General features: G+C 40.3%; 1 protein-coding gene across 2 annotated transcripts in view; it reads right to left on the bottom strand.

Moving 5' to 3' along the window:
- The window catches only part of ATP8B4 (ATPase phospholipid transporting 8B4 (putative)), a 393,898-nt gene that overhangs the window by 111,971 nt on the left and 264,872 nt on the right, over positions 1-17,055 (bottom strand). For both annotated transcript variants that reach the window (XM_089670310.1, XM_089670311.1), the window contains 3 exons: positions 15,825-15,983; positions 10,123-10,211; positions 7,975-8,171 (listed from right to left, as the gene is read on the bottom strand). In XM_089670310.1, the coding sequence (XP_089526436.1) occupies positions 7,975-8,171; positions 10,123-10,211; positions 15,825-15,983 (445 nt within the window). The remainder of the gene's footprint in view (positions 1-7,974; positions 8,172-10,122; positions 10,212-15,824; positions 15,984-17,055) is intronic.

The raw sequence follows: 17,055 nt of genomic DNA, 5'->3' as shown, positions 1-17,055 counted from the left end.
GGTGCAATTCCGCACCAGAAATCTGCCTTTGAACTGCTTTTCCAACAGCGTCTGGGCGCCCTGGGCCTTATTTCCCTTCTTTATACAGCTTTGAACTGACACTTGATGTATACTTCTCTCTCATATGTCGCTCAGTGGGAGTGAGACCTGGTGGCAGTTGTTGATCTAGAGGACTGGAATAGGGCCTGGTTGCTTACAGCTAAATATTCGTTTAATATGACCACGCTGGAGGTGGCATACAAGGTATTGTTTCGTTGGTATTGGGTTCCGGCTCGTTTGGCCCAGGTGAACCCTGCCTGCAGTGATCGATGCTTTCAGGGTTGTGGCCATCGTGGTGATGTATTGCATATCTGGTGGTCATGCCCAAGACTGTTTCATTTTTGGTCTTGTGTGTTTGACCTCCTTTTCACCTTGTTCCATCTCTCCATACGCCAGGATGCTCGGTATGCTTTGCTTCATTGTCCCACACCGGGCCTCTTGGCTCACCAGCAGAAGTTGGCTTCCTACCTGTTTTTGTCTGCCACTAGAACAATTGCTCAGGCCTGGAAGAGCCCGTTTGTCCCTCTTCAGGGGGTGCAGGACCACTATGATGCTCAATGAACAGATGTTGAGTATCTGTAATGACTCCCAACGGAAATTCTTGAATTTATGGGAGCCGTGGTTGCAATATGCCTTTCCCACACTCCCCCGGGGAGTCTGGGGCTGTGATGTTGCTCGGTATTGGCGTTCTCGGACCTCTGCTCTTGGTCTTGTTATCTTTTTCCTTTTGTACTCCTCTTTCCTTTTCTTTTTCTGTTTGTTTTTGAAGTGGCAGTGGATAGCTGCCTTTAGTTTGAGTTACTGTCGGTGTTAAACTAATGTTTTTGTCATTTATGTGCAATTGAAAGCCCCTGCATGGGCGCACCTTTTGTTCTGTTGGTGTTAGAGCACTGTTTTTTTATTTTTTTTAATGTGCAATTGATAGCCCCTGCGTGGGCATGTTTTGTTGCTCCTGTCTTAAACGGCTTATAAATTAATAAAACCATTGAAATACAAAAAAGGAGAGAGAATGAGCTTCTAATATACTCACTTTAGTGCATGAAAAGTTAATATTAGAATCTACAGTACAACTGCACAGAAAAGTGGATATAAAAGCAGTTGTATAGCACTGTATTACATAGTACAAAATCATCCCAGTTTAAAAGATACCATGTGACAATAAGGGCTTGTTCACAGTGACATGCACTGTTTTGCAGCAGATCCAGGGGTGTACCTACAGTGGTAGCAGGGGTTGGGGTCACCAGGTGATGGCACCCCTTTGTTTACTTTAGCAGCAGGTCAGAATGACAGCTCCTTCTCTGGTGCTATAAAGAAGAAAAAAAAAAAAGATAGAAAAAAGAGTCGGCAATGAGAGTCAGCTCCAGCAAGTGAGGGAGCTTTTCTATACACACTGCCCCCTCACTGTATACACTGTTGCTCTACTGCCTCTCTCCTGGAACACAATGCACCCCCCACAAAGAGGACCTTTCACCTATATGCTATCACATAGGGTCCCCTAACTGACAGGTCCTCTTTGTGTGTGTGTTGGGGGGGGGGGGGGGGGTGCAGTGTATTTCTATTTCCACTTTTGTAGTCAAGTTTGAGAAACCCAACTATGTTTGCTATGCATTTCGATTCACACAGCATAACTAAAAATCATTTTAGAAAGTGTTTATTACGTTTATGGTTGTGTGTTTGGAGCAGGTCTTGGACAGAATGCAAGCTACCCTGAACAAATGATAGGAAACTCAGTCTGTCCTCCCTACTGACAAAAGAGGGAGCTTCTCCTCATTACTATATAATGCAGAAGTCCAGCTTTAGCCCTTTGTTAGGACAGACAGTGTTCAATCCTAGTTTACAACTGATAATGAGATCTGCCAGCACAGTACTTAAAGGGTTAATTATGGTAAATATTTAATTGTTGGCATTTTCAGAAAAAAGTTAAATGTAAACAGCAATTATACGCTTTAAATATATTTAATTACATTTTTTTTCAAAGAAATGTTTATTTTATAAGGTGTATACATATACATAAATGATTATACATACAAAAACAACACACTTACAGCAAATTGGACCACATTTTATAAGGGCAGATTCACACCAGGTGCAGTAGGACTGCGATGGCCAGCTATTACAGCACAGACCCTTCGCAAGACAAGGCAAAATGCCTCATCTCTTATCTGGCCGGTTAATACCACCAAGCTGTGGTGGTGTGCACTCAAAGAAAAGTAGGTTGAGCCATGGGCGTTCCTACAGGGGTCGCAGGGATTGCAAATGCGCCAGGCCTGTACACCTGGATAGGAAGAGCGATAGGGTTGGCTGCACAAAGTGGAACTGATCCTTCCATTTTCTCCCTGCAGTTGCTGAATGCCCACTTCACTTCCTCCCAACCCCCCCCCCCCCCCCCCGCAGACTGTAGGAGGAAAATGGAGAGATTGGTCCCTCTGTATGCAGCTGTCCCCGCCGCTCCTCCTATCCAGTTTCTTTCTGCTGCCCACCTGTGTGCTCTCCTGCCCCCCTGTGCTCTCTCTTGGCCTCCCCTTGTCCCCCTCAGCTCTGCCGGCTTTCCCCCTTTCCTCCCCCACCTGCCATTGCAGGGATGCTATCATGATGGAGAGGGGGGCCCCTTCTTTGTTTTAATGAATGGAGTCGGTGATCTGTACCAATCAAACTGTGTTTGCTATGCTTCAGTTTTTGAATGGAGAGGTAGCTCTGTACAAAGCTAATCCTGTCCATTCCGTCTGTGCAACTGAGGCTGCAGAGAAGATCAAGGGCGGTGTTCTCAATATCCTTTGTCTGAAAGTTGGAACATCAGATGTCTGTTCAGACCCCTGATATTTCACAAACAAACCCCAACAGGGTTCCTAAAAAAATAAAAATAAATAAAATTGTAAAAAATAAAATAAATAATAATTGTAAAAACGATTGAAAAAAAAACAAAAATAAACTACTGACGCCAGTGGCAGAACTACCAGAGGCTTGGAGGAAAGGGCCCTGGCCAGGGGTCCCTTTATGGTTTCTAGGTGGGGCCCTGATGGTTCTAGTTATGCCACTGTAGTGAGCAATACTTTTTTCCAGCACAGCTCAGTGCAAGGCAATCCATAGGCTTACACCATAAGTGGCCAATAGAATTTAAAGAAATATCACTGTGTGACATTTCAATAAAGGTTGTTTTTTTTTTTTTTTTAAAAAGTGAACAGTGCGATGTGCCCCAATTGACACGTTGGCACTACTCTCATCCCACCACACTCCAGCTGTTGCATTGTAATGTAGCAATTTGTTTGAATGTACCCTAAGAGTTTTGCCTTTCTTTGGATCAAATGTAGGATTAGGATTGTGAGGATGCAAGCTGGTTTTATTTTATTAAAGTGTTACTAAACCCACATCAGTAAAAACTACCAATAAACGATGTATCACACGCTATTCTGAGTATGCTACGCTGAGTATACTCACAGTATACTCAGTCACTATGGGATTTGTTTTCTGTATTCTGCAAAAAACCTGGTTGATCCTGCTGTTCTTTGTTTCCTCCTCCTGTCCATGCAATCGGGGATTTTATAGAGCAGTGTTGGCAGTTAGTGAACATGCTCAGAACATGCTCAGATTTCAGTGTATTTCTACCCTGAACATTTCCTCCCTACTACATCTCAGCAACCCATGTGACTATAGAGTCTCACATGTGGGCATATGCACAGTGGTAAATGACAGCCCACTCCCTCCCTCTTCCTCCATGCCCACTAACCATTAAAACACAATGGGGGTGGTATATTACATTTTGATTGATGGAGTCTTCACCTCCTTGTTATTCTAAGGCACAGGCTGGTGGGGTGTGACACAGCCTATGACTGTCAGAAATACACCCACACCATGCGATTGGCAAAAAATAATAAATATTTGATTTTAAATATATATTTATATGACAATTTAAAACCACCTATATTAATTTTTTATTTTTACTCTGTATACCAAGGGCTGCTTTGCATTTATTTTGAACATGTGAGCAGCAGCCGAGGAATAGAAGCTCCTCCTGCTTATGTTTCCCTGCAGACAGGCTGGGAAAGAACTGGGTCAACTGACAGCTGTATATCAATTAGGAAAAAGGTACTTAAATCGGAGCTCCACCCAAAAGGGGAAGTTCCGCTTTAAGCCTTTGTCCCCTGTTCCTCAGTGGAGCGGGAGGAGCGGAAGTTGTCTCCCCTCACCCTCCCCATAGTCTCCTGGGACACGTGACAGGTTCCAGAAGACTACGGGGCCATTCACAAAGCGCAGCGCTTCTCGCACATGCACAGTGGGCACCCGTATGTGAAGCCACAAGCTGTCACAGCTGGGTGCCCACACTGAAGATGCTGGCACCAGGGAGAGAAGACCGCCGGTGAAACCAGTGGTGGTGAGGACACGCAAGGGACAGGTAAGTGTAAGTATTTTAAAAGTCAGAAGCTACAGTTTTTGTAGCTGCTGACTTATTTTTTTCAAGTGGAACTCCGCTTTAAGAGGTTTTATTTTTTTAACTAAAATAATTACAGTGCCATCATCCACATACAGAAAGAGAAGGGATAATGTAAATTAAACAGTGTGTGTTTAGTATCACTTTATCCTATTTTTGTTCTTTAGCGCTACTTGAAAGACATGCCTTTTTTTCAAACTGACTATGTAACAATGTTACCTGGTTATTGATTCAGGTATAAGGATGAAACAAAATTATAAAATAGGAATACAGTTAAATTTCTGTACCTGCAGCATTTTTAAAAAGACAAAACGTGTGAATATGCATGTATTGCAAAGGTGTACTGAATTTTTTCCCCAGACATTCACTTTAAGGGAGGTGTAGACTACTACATTTGGCCCTGACAGCATATATACCACACCACATAAATTCTCACTTGGGTGGCCTGCTAGAAAGGTTAACACTCAAGGAGCTAGGCTGGTAAAAAGGAGCACATTTATTACTTTTTTTTAACATTCTGAAATTCCTTGTATCAATAAAAGGTCTATCTCACACCCTGATTTGCATAACACAGAAATGTAAACTTATTTCTGAATTTTTCAAAATAGAATTCCTGCCTGTCAGCATTACGCAAGTCTGCCAAATGTTAATTGTGTTTTGGAGATACCACTTGTGTAACATAATCCAGCCAATTAGCTGCAAAATTGGACTAAAACATAGCTGGATAAAGATAATTAAAGGCAATAACAAGAGACCGATAGTGATTTATCTTGGGAAAGTGTAAGGAGGCTCCTCACTGAAAAACGAGGTATTACAAAAGTTGTATAAGACAACTAACAAATTAAAAATAATAGCTCACGAAGACGCTACACTGAAGACATTGCAATAAAGCACTCATAAATTTAGGTTGACATTGTATTGTTTGACATGAAAACATTTGATTTGGCATAGTAAAAATATATTTTATTCACAAAAGAGGTCTGTGTTTTTAAGATGGTACAAATGATGTGCATTCTAGGAAATGAGGCTCTTGCTGGGAAAACTAATAGAATGATTGCAAAAAAATATGCACTTCTAACTCTTCTTCCTAATGTCCAAAACGTGTTTACTCATTTAGCAGCTGCAACACGATTCCAGGCCACTTTAATGGGGTTATGTAGTATATTAGACTGGAATTGTTATGCATGTTAGCCAGACTAAAGTGCTAACTCAATTTAAGAGCACCCTTGGACACTGTCAAATAAAACAGGTTCCCAGTCCTTTTAATGTAAAGAACTACCCAGTGAATGGTCATGAAGTATGGATAACCATTGCTTTAAGCAAAATGTACTTAGGAAGTTTAAAAAAAAGGTATTAGCACATATTTCATAACCTTTGTATACAAATTTGTGAATTAACTAGGCAAGAAGGGTGGGGGTAAGCATCCATTCTGAAATATTACTCTACAGAAAGTCTTAGAGTGGCACTTGTTCAGACTAAAAATGAACATGTCTTATTGCAAAATTATATAAACTTGCAATTGTGCTTGAAAATGGCTAATAGATCTAATTTTCATGGATATTCTATAAAAAAAAAGTTGCATATATACTAATACATTATCAATATTACCATATAAACTATGCTTTAATATTGGAAAAAAATGTTAAGCTCAACTCCACCCACAAAAAAATTATTTTGGTTTGAACAGACCACAGAAGAGGTACACCTCTGTCAGGTATTTTTGCTGTGTCCCATTTGGATAGAATTTTCTAAGCATCCTGTCAGGACAGAAAAAAGGTCAAAATCTACTCGGGGGTAAAGACAAAAATAATAGCTGAACTCTTGGACAGGTAGAAAAACACATTCTTTGTTACCCTCCACCTGCTCCAAGACAAGCTACAGCTTTTCTGTATTGAAAATAAAGTTTCTAAAACTTATCTAATCCATGGTCTTGTAATCGTTTACTGTCCTAATTCTGATGAAAGTAGCTGTCCAGCCTTACTTCCATGCTCTAACCCCAGCATTATAACTGTAATCAGTGCAAAAGCATTTGACAGATTGCTTGTCAAGCAAATAAGCAGCACCCACACAATCAGGATGGGATGTGGGCACTATCAAAAATACCCAACCATTTTTTAGCACTAAAAATTGGAACATTATGACTTTGGAACGTGAAGGAAATCAAGCATAAGTGGGTCTTAGAAACTCAAAGAAAAAAAATGGTTGGAATGGTCAAAAGTGGATGCAGGAGTAAACCATAGGGTTTTAGACCAGAGTTTAGCTTTAACTTTTTTTCACTATCCACAACTAGAAAAAAAAAAATGTTGGCTGAAGTAGGATTTAGGTTTTCCTCCAATGCTTGCTGGAAACCAAATTCTTTTCAAACAAGCAAGGAGGTTAAAGGTTGTTTTAATCTGAACCTAGGTCACATGACTATGAGTTACCCATTCAGTGCATAATTGGCACTGTGTCCTACTCAAGCAGTTATGTAGTAAACAAGTGGAATAGGAGTGATACATTAGGATTCAGTAGAAACGTTTTTAGTGTCTCCTTCAATACACGGTCTAAATCAGAACCATAAAGAACTACAACTATGTACAACATAAAATGTTTCACAGTACTCTAGAAGGATGTAAACCATATTTCAGCATAACATGTTATATAGAGAAAGTGAGCGAAATGTGTGTTGTAGAACATTCCAGCTACTAAATAGTCAAACTTAGGGTACACAAATGATTACATGTACACATGATATTTTTTTAATGACCCATTATGTTGAAACATGCTCCCTTAACTTCTTTTTACTTATAATGTAAATTGGGTAGCCAAACTTTTCAATAAGATGTTATGTACATACAAACATATTTACAAAACAGCTTTTAGGAGATCTATAGCACTACACTATAAAAAAGGTATTTTGGGAAAATGTGCACATGATAATGAGGGCAACAAGAACTGAAAAGAAATGGGTGAGCTGCAGGGTGACAAAGGGACAATACTACAGTGACTATTATATGAGGTACGCCAAGCCTGGGTGCTCAGGTGCAGGAGTGACAATGCTGCCCCCACTGCTTACCTGTCAGCTGTTGAATGAAGCAAGAGGGAAACAAAATTGTGGACACAATTCAATGAAAATGATCATTAATAAGAAAAGAAAACAAAGTTAATTTTACTGTGGAGTGCTGATTTCACTACTGGTGAGGAAAGTTACAAAGTTAAAGCTGAGAGAACTAAAAGTTACATAAAATTCGACAATGTGGCTTAAAATTAAAACAAATGCAGTCACAGTATGACATGACAATCTGAACTCCGGGTTCCCCTTTGTTAATTCCTATTTTCTTCTAGACTTAACGATTTGATCATTTAAACCAGACACAGGCAACCTACACATGACCCACAACAATTGGCAACAGATGACTGTAGCTCATGCAGAACTCAGATTTATATAGAATTGAATTTTTGGCTCAGCACGTATAAGGGTAATCATTACACAAAATAAGCATTTCACAGGCATATGCTCTTTGGCTTACCTTACATAAAGCGAAATGGGCACTACAGTATTCAGTATGATGATGTAAGACCAGAATGTGAGGAATCCTGAGAAAACAGCGCTATTAACCACCTCATCCCAATATAAGTAGACTCTGAAACGGCTGCCCACATGGTGCTCCCAAATAGAATTCCCAACAGCTAAAATAATCCCCATGCATACCAGGAAACCAAATATCTGCAATACAAATTGAAAAATGACCCATGAAAATTATCTCAGATATTCAATGGTCTCCACAACCCACTATCTGAAGAAAGATAATATAAAATTAAGAAAGGATGTGTTTATTCAATATGACAATGCAATCAATAACAATAATGAGAAGTGCTATGAGGTAAAGCAATCAAACATCACAGTCCATCTACCAGAGTTACAAAAACAATTTAAAACTAATTAATTTCTACTGGTCACTGCACCTTTGTATGCTGCTTTTTTGCTAAATACATAGCTCCCAACTGTGTCCCTCATTTGCAGAGAATGTCTCTCTTTTGAGACCAAATCCCTCTGTCCTGTCCTGTGCGCAGCCTCAGTTGTCCCTCTTTATTGTTCTGTCATGTACATCTCTATACAAAATGTACAGTTTTACCTCCAAAAGTGTTATGCGGCACTAAACCTTTTATCCAACCTCTATATTACTGCATTTGTTAATTTAAAGAGCCAATGTGAAGGTCAAAAAGGCATATTATATATTTTGGAATTCTTGTGACCAGGGCTCTGGTAGGGACATGTCCTTTATCTACATACTGTGTGCGAAAAGGTGAACCTCTTTATCACTTCAGCCAGTTGGGAGGTATGTAAAAATACTATATCTTCTGTATTATTCTGTTGTTAAAAGGATGTGTGGCCAGCCTAGAAAACCAGTAATAAACAAGAAACCAAATCTCTGTTGCACAAAGTTCTTAGACAACACCATAGGATTGTGCTTAACTAAACATCTTGTGTTTGTGTTAAACGCAATCTTTTGGTGTCTTCTTTGTTCAATAGGGATAGTGTATTACTGATGGTGTAAAGCTAGGTACACACTATAGGGAAAGTGAAAGAAAATTTCTATACAAAGAAAGATCAGTCGATTATCTGTTCCTTAGTATATTGCTTTCAACAGGCAATTCCGACTGTTCAGACAAAAAAAAACGAAGGTGTAAGCTAGAAAATTTTTATCGTATGTGAACAACGTCTGATGTTCACTCAATGTGTACAGTAATCATACAGAAATAATCAAATAGAAAAAAACCCTGCATATCAGGTGTACAATTGCATTTAGCATAGCCTTAAATGGTTATACGAGGGACGTTCAAGTCAAACCAGGACTTTTAAGTTTACAGGTATAAAAAGGGATGCTAGTGTGGTGGTACTACATGCAGCAGTAAGTGGCAAGTATGTCCTATTACTGATAGGTGGAACACATGTCGCATGTCAGTCCAGAAACTGTTAATCAAGATGGCAGTCAACAGTGCTAGTGCCTGCATGGAACAGTGTGTGGTTTCTTGTGAACAAAGCCAAAAAAACCTGTGGATATCTACAGAAGGCTTCAAGCACAGTACAATGAAGAAACTCTCAGCCACAGTAAGACATCTGAATGGTGTAAATGTTTCAAAGATGACCATACGTGCGTCAGTGACGATCCTGGCCATGGTGGCTCCCAGCCTACAGCAGTCATTCCTGTGACCATTCAGCACGTGGAACGCCTGATCCTGGATAATCGACGCATAACCTGTCGTGAAATTGCACAAGAGACAAATCTTTCTGTAGGAACAGTGATGACAAAGTAAAGCAGGCCGTCCTAGGATGGTTCAGGCGTACTGACAAATCTTTCTACGCTGAAGCTTTCCAGGCATTGGTTAAATGCTAGGATAAGTGTATAAATGTAGTAGGGGAGTATACCAAAAAATAAATGCAGTTTCCTATCCTTAAAATCTATTCTTTTATTATATAAACTCAAAAGTCCTGGTTTGACTTGAATGCCCCTCATATTTAAATTCCAATAGTTCCAAAATTACTTCTCAGCTAGCCTAAAACTATTTTGTATGCCAAGACTTTACCTTTCTAAATATAATACTAAAGGCATTTTTTGGATACAGACAAATATAAATACATCTCCTGCTATTTCTTTTTCATAAGCAAAACTTACCCATAAAACTAGAGTATTCATTAGTCGATCAATGCTGGTTCTTTTAAATTTAGTTTTACCACTGTTCTGCATTAATTTAGTATCTGGCCCTGCAAAAATATAAAACCAAGGCAATTTCATTGATAGCCCACTTTGCATCATGAATTCCAAAATGTTCTGGATTACCAAAAAAGTAAATGAATACAATAAATACAAGAAAACAGAACACCCCATGTCTTTACTAAGTACAACCATAACCTGAAAACTACAACTGACACTAAGGTCCCATTTAGTTCAGCCACGTCTGCAGTTTACATATATTTTTGTAATGCTCACAAACGGAAGTCAAAATCAAGAACTGTTGCCAATAAACCTACTCAGAGGTGTGCTAGCCTACACCTTACTGCATGCTTTAAGTTTGAATGAAATTAAGAAAATTGCTGGGTCTGTAAATGTTTGACATTAGGTATCCTTGAACCAACACAACAGAGATCAGCACATCTGAAATACATTAAAATAAACATGCTGAAACTGAAACTAGTGAGTTTCCCACAGTAATGAAAGTTACTTAAAAGCATGTAAAATTCTTAAAGTTTAAGAACGATTCAAAGGTCCTCAGACATTAGTCCTCTAGATTTTTATAATGACTAAATTTTACATACTCAATTTTTAAACAGATTTTGCTGCAAGACAACACGGAATAAAAGCTTAAAGTACTGAATAGTTTAAAGACATGGGGGTTGATTTACTAAAACTGGAGACTGCAAAACCTGGTGCAGCTGTGCATGGTAGCCAATCAGCTTCTAAATTCAGCTTGTTCAATTAAGCTATGGCAAAAAAACCTGGAAGCTGATTGGTTTCTATCCAGGGCTGCATCAAATTTTGTTTCTTCAGTTTTAGTAAATCAACTCCTAAGTTTACCTAAAAAAAAAATTTTTTTTTTCTAAAAATCAGTACAAGGGATATTACTGTGATGTGTCCCACCTCCGATGCCCCCCACCTTGGCCACTGGAATCTTCGGATGTGGCAGGGTTTAATAGAACTAAAGGGCTGTGACAGGCTCTCATCAAGAGTGTCTGTATATGCCCACTTTTACACCAAGCTGCTCCATTAATAGAAGTTATTACAGCTTCCCTGAATTAAACATGATCTATGAACTGAGGATGGGTGATGACTAGAAATGCCAGCCCACTCTATTCATAGATCATGTTTCATTCTGGCTGTAGTAACGGCTTCTATGAATAAAGCAGCTGAGTGAAAAAGGTGGGCATAGTCAGGCACATTTGATGAGAGCCTGTCACAGTCCCTTAGTTCTATTAACCTCTACCACAAAGGAAGATTATAGCAGCAGGGCTGTGTAGGGGTTGGCATAGGTAGAGGAAGATTTCAGTAAAAGGAGGACAAAGCTGAAATGTAAGAAATGTCCCTTATGCTAATATTTTATTTTATTGCTTCAGGTAAACTTAGGCTTTGTGGTGGTATTTACACTCGAAGCTTCCAAATCCATTGAACAACAGGAGGAGTGAGCACAGTGACAGTGACCCTCAGACTGCTGCTTCTCGTTTCACTGTCCAGTGTAAAGGGATAGGGGAGGGACAAGACTTGTAAATGTTACTTAAAGCAGTAGTAAACTTACGAGAGAAAAAAAAAACAATCTGCCTGCAAGAAAAAGCCATAATGTGCTAATATGCATAGCATACTAGCACATTATGAAAGACTTACCTTGAAATAAAGCCCTCCAGTGGCACACTGTCACTGCTGCAGAGGCTTCCACCTTCACCCGGTCTTTCTTCCGGGTACACGGGCTGCGGCCGTTTGAATGGCCATGCCATGATGACGTCCTGCGCACGAGTCTCAGCTACAGCATACAGCTCTGAAGGAACGGCACGGGTATGCTGTTCCTTCAGAGCTCATGTGCCGGTGATGTCATGGCTGCTGCTCACTGGAATATCTCCTAAATGGTGAACGTTTAGGAGATATTCATTTTACCTACAGGTAAGCTTTATTATAAGCTTACCTGTAGGTAAAAATCACATTCAGGAGTTTACTACTTTAACTGTAGAAGAGTTATACACAGCACAGTCTGTGCTGTGTAAATCTCAGAACGGGATAGACAGGAAAATCCTTTGGCAGGTAAGAAAGTGCCCTTATATTTATTTAAACAGTGTATGTACCTGTTTGTCTGGAGTTCAGCTTTAAATGCACTTGCAAATTAAAATACACAGTATACAAATTTGTACTGTGGAATCAAAGACATTTCCCTATATTAAAGCGATTCTAAAAGCTGAAGGTTTCTTTTATGTTCATGCATTCTATGCATGAATGTAAAAAACCTTCAGTGTGCAGCTCCCCCCTCAGCGCCCCCCCCCCCCTCCCATCCCCTTCAATACTTACTTGAGCCTGATGGTGATCCAGCACTGTGCAAGAGAGCCTCGGCTCTCCTGGGTCTCTCTCGCCTCACTGGCTGACATACAGCAGCGGGAGCCATTGGCTCCCGCTGCTGTCAATCACAGCCAGTGAGAAGGAAGCAAGGGGTGGGCCCGAGCTGCGCTCTGTATGTCTCATGGTCATACTGAGCTAGCTCGGGAGTGAGCACGCAAAAGTGCCACCAGAGTAAGCCGCTTACTCTTAGGGCACTCAGCGGGGGGGAAGGGGCCAAGAGTGCCAGCAGAGGACTCAAGACCTATTGCACAGAGCAGGTAAGTATGACGTTTGTTTTTTTAATTAAAGAAAAACAAAGCTTTACAACCACTTTAAATATCCAAAAATGTAAAGGTGAACTCCAAGCAGATACAGTAAAAGAAAAATATAGGTACCCATTTTATGTGGTAACAAGAAAATTAATAAAATTTATTTTTACAATAAATCTGTACAAGTACTTGATTATGTCTTGATATCAACTTCCCAGTAGAAGTCAGGGAGGGAAGGCCAGAAAACTGTGACAATTAGGGTCCTACTGCTTTGCACAGTGCTGTTATACTCTCTTTTTGAACATGCTTACAGAAGGGGAGAGCAGAGTGATGACTTCATCAGAATGCTTCTGCTCCTTTAGTGTTCATTCACAAGCTGGGGTAGGCTGGTAACCAAACTGCATTGCTAAGCTGCAGAGGAGAAAACAGAGGTCCAGCCTAGCCGTGCAGTTTAGCAAGGGTTCCTAGGTAACATGAGTGCCTAAGCAGATCTACACCAGTAAGTCACATTGGCAAGTAAGTCACATTTATGTATTTCAACCATGTACTCAGCTATTTGCCTGGAGTTCAAGCTTTCAGAAGCCATGACTCTATTTACAAGTTTGCTGTTTCTTTAGTGTTTTTGTTTGATTAGAACTACTGTTAGGCAGTTGAATGCATCTACTTCTGAAATCACTTTGTTCTGGGAGTGAAGAGAGTGAGGGATCTTAGAAAACGAGCATTACAGCTTACATAGTTACATGACTAGAGATGGAAAAAACATAAAAGTACAATAATTATGATCATTTTACACATATATTTTTAGAATTTTTAATTTCCTCTAGCAAGCATGTCAACTTTAAGCTTGGGTTCACATATACAGTCAGGTCCATAAATATTGGGACATCGACACAATTCTAACATTTTTGGCTCTATACACCACCACAATGGATTTGAAATGAAACGAACAAGATGTGCTTTAACTGCAGACTGTCAGCTTTAATTTGAGGGTATTTACATCCAAATCAGGTGAATGATGTAGGAATTACAACAGTTTGCATATGTGCCTCCCACTTGTTAAGGGACCAAAAGTAATGGGACATTTGGCTTCTCAGCTGTTCCATGGCCAGGTGTGTATTATTCCCTCTTTATCCCAATTACAATGAGCAGATAAAAGGTCCAGAGTTCATTTCAAGTGTGCTATTCGCATTTGGAATCTGTTGCTGTCAACTCAAGATGAGATCCAAAGAGCTGTCACTATCAGTGAAGCAAGCCATCATTAGGCTGAAAAAACAAAACAAACCCATGAGAGAGAAGCAAATTTAGGCATTAGGCGTGGCCAAAACAACTGTTTGGAACATTCTTAAAAAGAAGGAATGCAACGCTGAGCTCAGCAACACCAAAAGACCCGGAAGACCACGCAAAACAACTGTGGTGGATGACCGAAGAATTCTTTCCCTGGTGAAGAAAAACACCCTTCAGAACAGTTGGCCAGATCAAGAACACTCTCCAGGAGGTAGGTGTATGTGTGTCAAAGTCAACAATCAAGAGAAGACTTCACCAGAGTGAATTCAGAGGGTTCACCACAAGATGTAAACCATTGGTGAGCCTCAAAAACAGGAAGGCCAGATTAGAGGTTGCCAAACAACATCTAAAAAAGCCTTCACAGTTCTGGAACAACATCCTATGGACAGATGAGACCAAGATCAACTTGTACCAGAGTGATGGGAAGAGAAGAGTATGGAGAAGGAAAGGAACTGCTCATGATCCTAAGCATACCACCTCATCAGTGAAGCATGATGGTGGTAGTGTCATGGCGTGGGCATGTATGGCTGCCAATGGAACTGGTTCTCTTGTATTTATTGATGATGTGACTGCTGACAAAAGCAGCAGGATGAATTCTGAAGTGTTTCGGGCAATATTATCTGCTCATATTCAGCCAAATGCTTCAGAACTCATTGGACGCCGCTTTACAGTGCAGATGGACAATGACCCAAAGCATACTGCAAAAGCAACCAAAGAGTTTTTTAAGGGAAAGAAGTGGTATGTTATGCAATGGCCAAGTCAATCACCTGACCTGAATCCGATTGAGCATGCATGTCACTTGCTGAAGACAAAACTGAAGGGAAAATGCCCCAAGAACAAGCAGGAACTGAAGACAGTTGCAGTAGAGGCCTGGCAGAGCATCACCAGGGATGAAACCCAGCGTCTGGTGATGTCTACGCGTTCCAGACTTCAGGCTGTAATTGACTGCAAAGGATTTGCAACCAAGTATTAAAAAGTGAAGGTTTGATTTATGATTATTATTCTGTCCCATTACTTTAGTTCCCTTACCAAGTGGGAGGCATATATGCAAACTGCTGTAATTCCTACACCGTTCACCTGATTTGGATGTAAATGCCCTCAAATTAAAGCCGACAGTCTGCAGTTAAAGCACATCTTGTTCATTTCATTTCAAATCCATTGTGGTGGTGTATAGAGCCAAAAATGTTAGAAATGTGTTGATGTCCCAATATTTATGGACCTGACTGTATGCGCTACGTTACATTGCATGTGATTCGCATGTGATTCGCACAGGAACGGCACCGCATTCCTGTGCAAATCACATGCAAATTCTGTGCGGTTCGATTAGAGCCATACATTTTGTATGGCTCTAAATGCACCGCACCCGCGCCAAAAAAGGTGCTGGACCCTGTTTTTTGGTCCACACTAGAATCGAATCGCATGGGTATTCACACCTATGCCATCCGATTCTGCACATCGCACCGCGTTTTTTGCGGACCGTTTTTGGGGTGTTGTTAACGTAACATACACACCGGCAGCGGTTCGCATGAACGGGGTGAAATTATGATGTGTTGCGGTATTCACATAGAAAACGCTGCAAATTCCGTACTGCAACAGTGTGAACCCAGGCTCAAGCAGTTACTTTTGACTACTCTATGTAAATAAAGAAAATAAAGATTAAGAGAGGTAACACCAACCTTAATCTTGTTTTCAGAGTGTAATCAGAGGTAGGTAGAAAAAATAAGATGAATTGACACACTGGCAGATTACCTGCAAAGATGACCATTCCAAAGCACCATTCAGTGTTTCTGAGTACACACCCTCTCAACAGCATCTTGCCATTATTTAATGAATACTTGCTGTCTTTCCAGATTAGTGTTCCATTAAACTTGTCAAGCTTGTTGTTTGGAGGTTCACACAAGACTTCCCCTAAAAATAGAGAATTTGTCATTTCAGTTTATTGAAGAATTAAAAAAACAGCATTTATCTGCTAACATAACTCAAGATAAATATTTAAATATGATGCTATACCAAAACCTTTTAGCTCTTGGTGCATTTTTGTAACTGAGCCAGATGCTGGGATGATGTAACTCCAGAGTGCAGGCACAGGAGTGACATCATCAGTGACCACACAATGGGGGAACAAAAGTAAGCGATGATGTCTGTGACGGTGGACCGAGAAGCTTCCAGAGTTGTGCTGCTGTCAGTGCTGGAAGAGGGGAAAACCCACAGATAGGTCTGCCATAATATACAGGTATCTATGCCTAGATGCACATTATGGCAAAAGATGCTGACCTTTGGCCACATGACAGTTTTGCTTTACAATGTTTATTGTACTACTGTCATTTTCCAGTGCAAGAATGAGTCTGATTGAAGTCAGCAGGAAAAACCCTTTCCAATGAGGCCCATGTGCTGAGCTGTCTTCTATGCTGGTAACTAGAGATGAGCACATTGTAAAATAGAAACTGAAAGGACGCATACTCATACCCTTTATAACATATGGGTAGAAATTAGACCAAAAACCATTATGTGAGGCTGTTAGCACATAACAAACAGGTTCCAGATTTTGTTTTTGCTAATAGAGAACACTATTTAAGTGAGGGATAAATTCCATATTTGTGGACATGCAGGAAGTAAAGGCAGATGACAATGCTAGTCGCAGGCATTTTAGGTTCTTCTGGTCAGTCACCATAACATTACGGAATAATCTGTATGGCTGTTCCAGAAACTGTCCAATCTAGGCCCCTAGGTTTCCATATTTATCACCAATGGCAGCTACCGAGATTGTAAGCTCCAAGGAGCAGGGCCCTCCTATCCCTCTTGTATTGAACTGTATTGTTGCTGTATTGTCTCCCGTTATATTGTAAAGTGCTGAGCAAACTGCTGGCGCCATATAAATCCTGTATAACAATAATAATAATACCGAGACTGAAGAAGTTATAAGTTGGATAACATGGTGTATATTTTAGGCTTTTTCAGAGCATAAAACGCACTGTTCTTG

Source organism: Staurois parvus, unplaced genomic scaffold (genome assembly GCF_062004578.1).
Source record: "Staurois parvus isolate SC_StPar_1 unplaced genomic scaffold, SC_StPar_1.0 ptg000089l, whole genome shotgun sequence".
Lineage (NCBI taxonomy): Eukaryota > Metazoa > Chordata > Amphibia > Anura > Ranidae > Staurois > Staurois parvus.
This window is presented reverse-complemented; position numbering and strand designations above follow the sequence as displayed.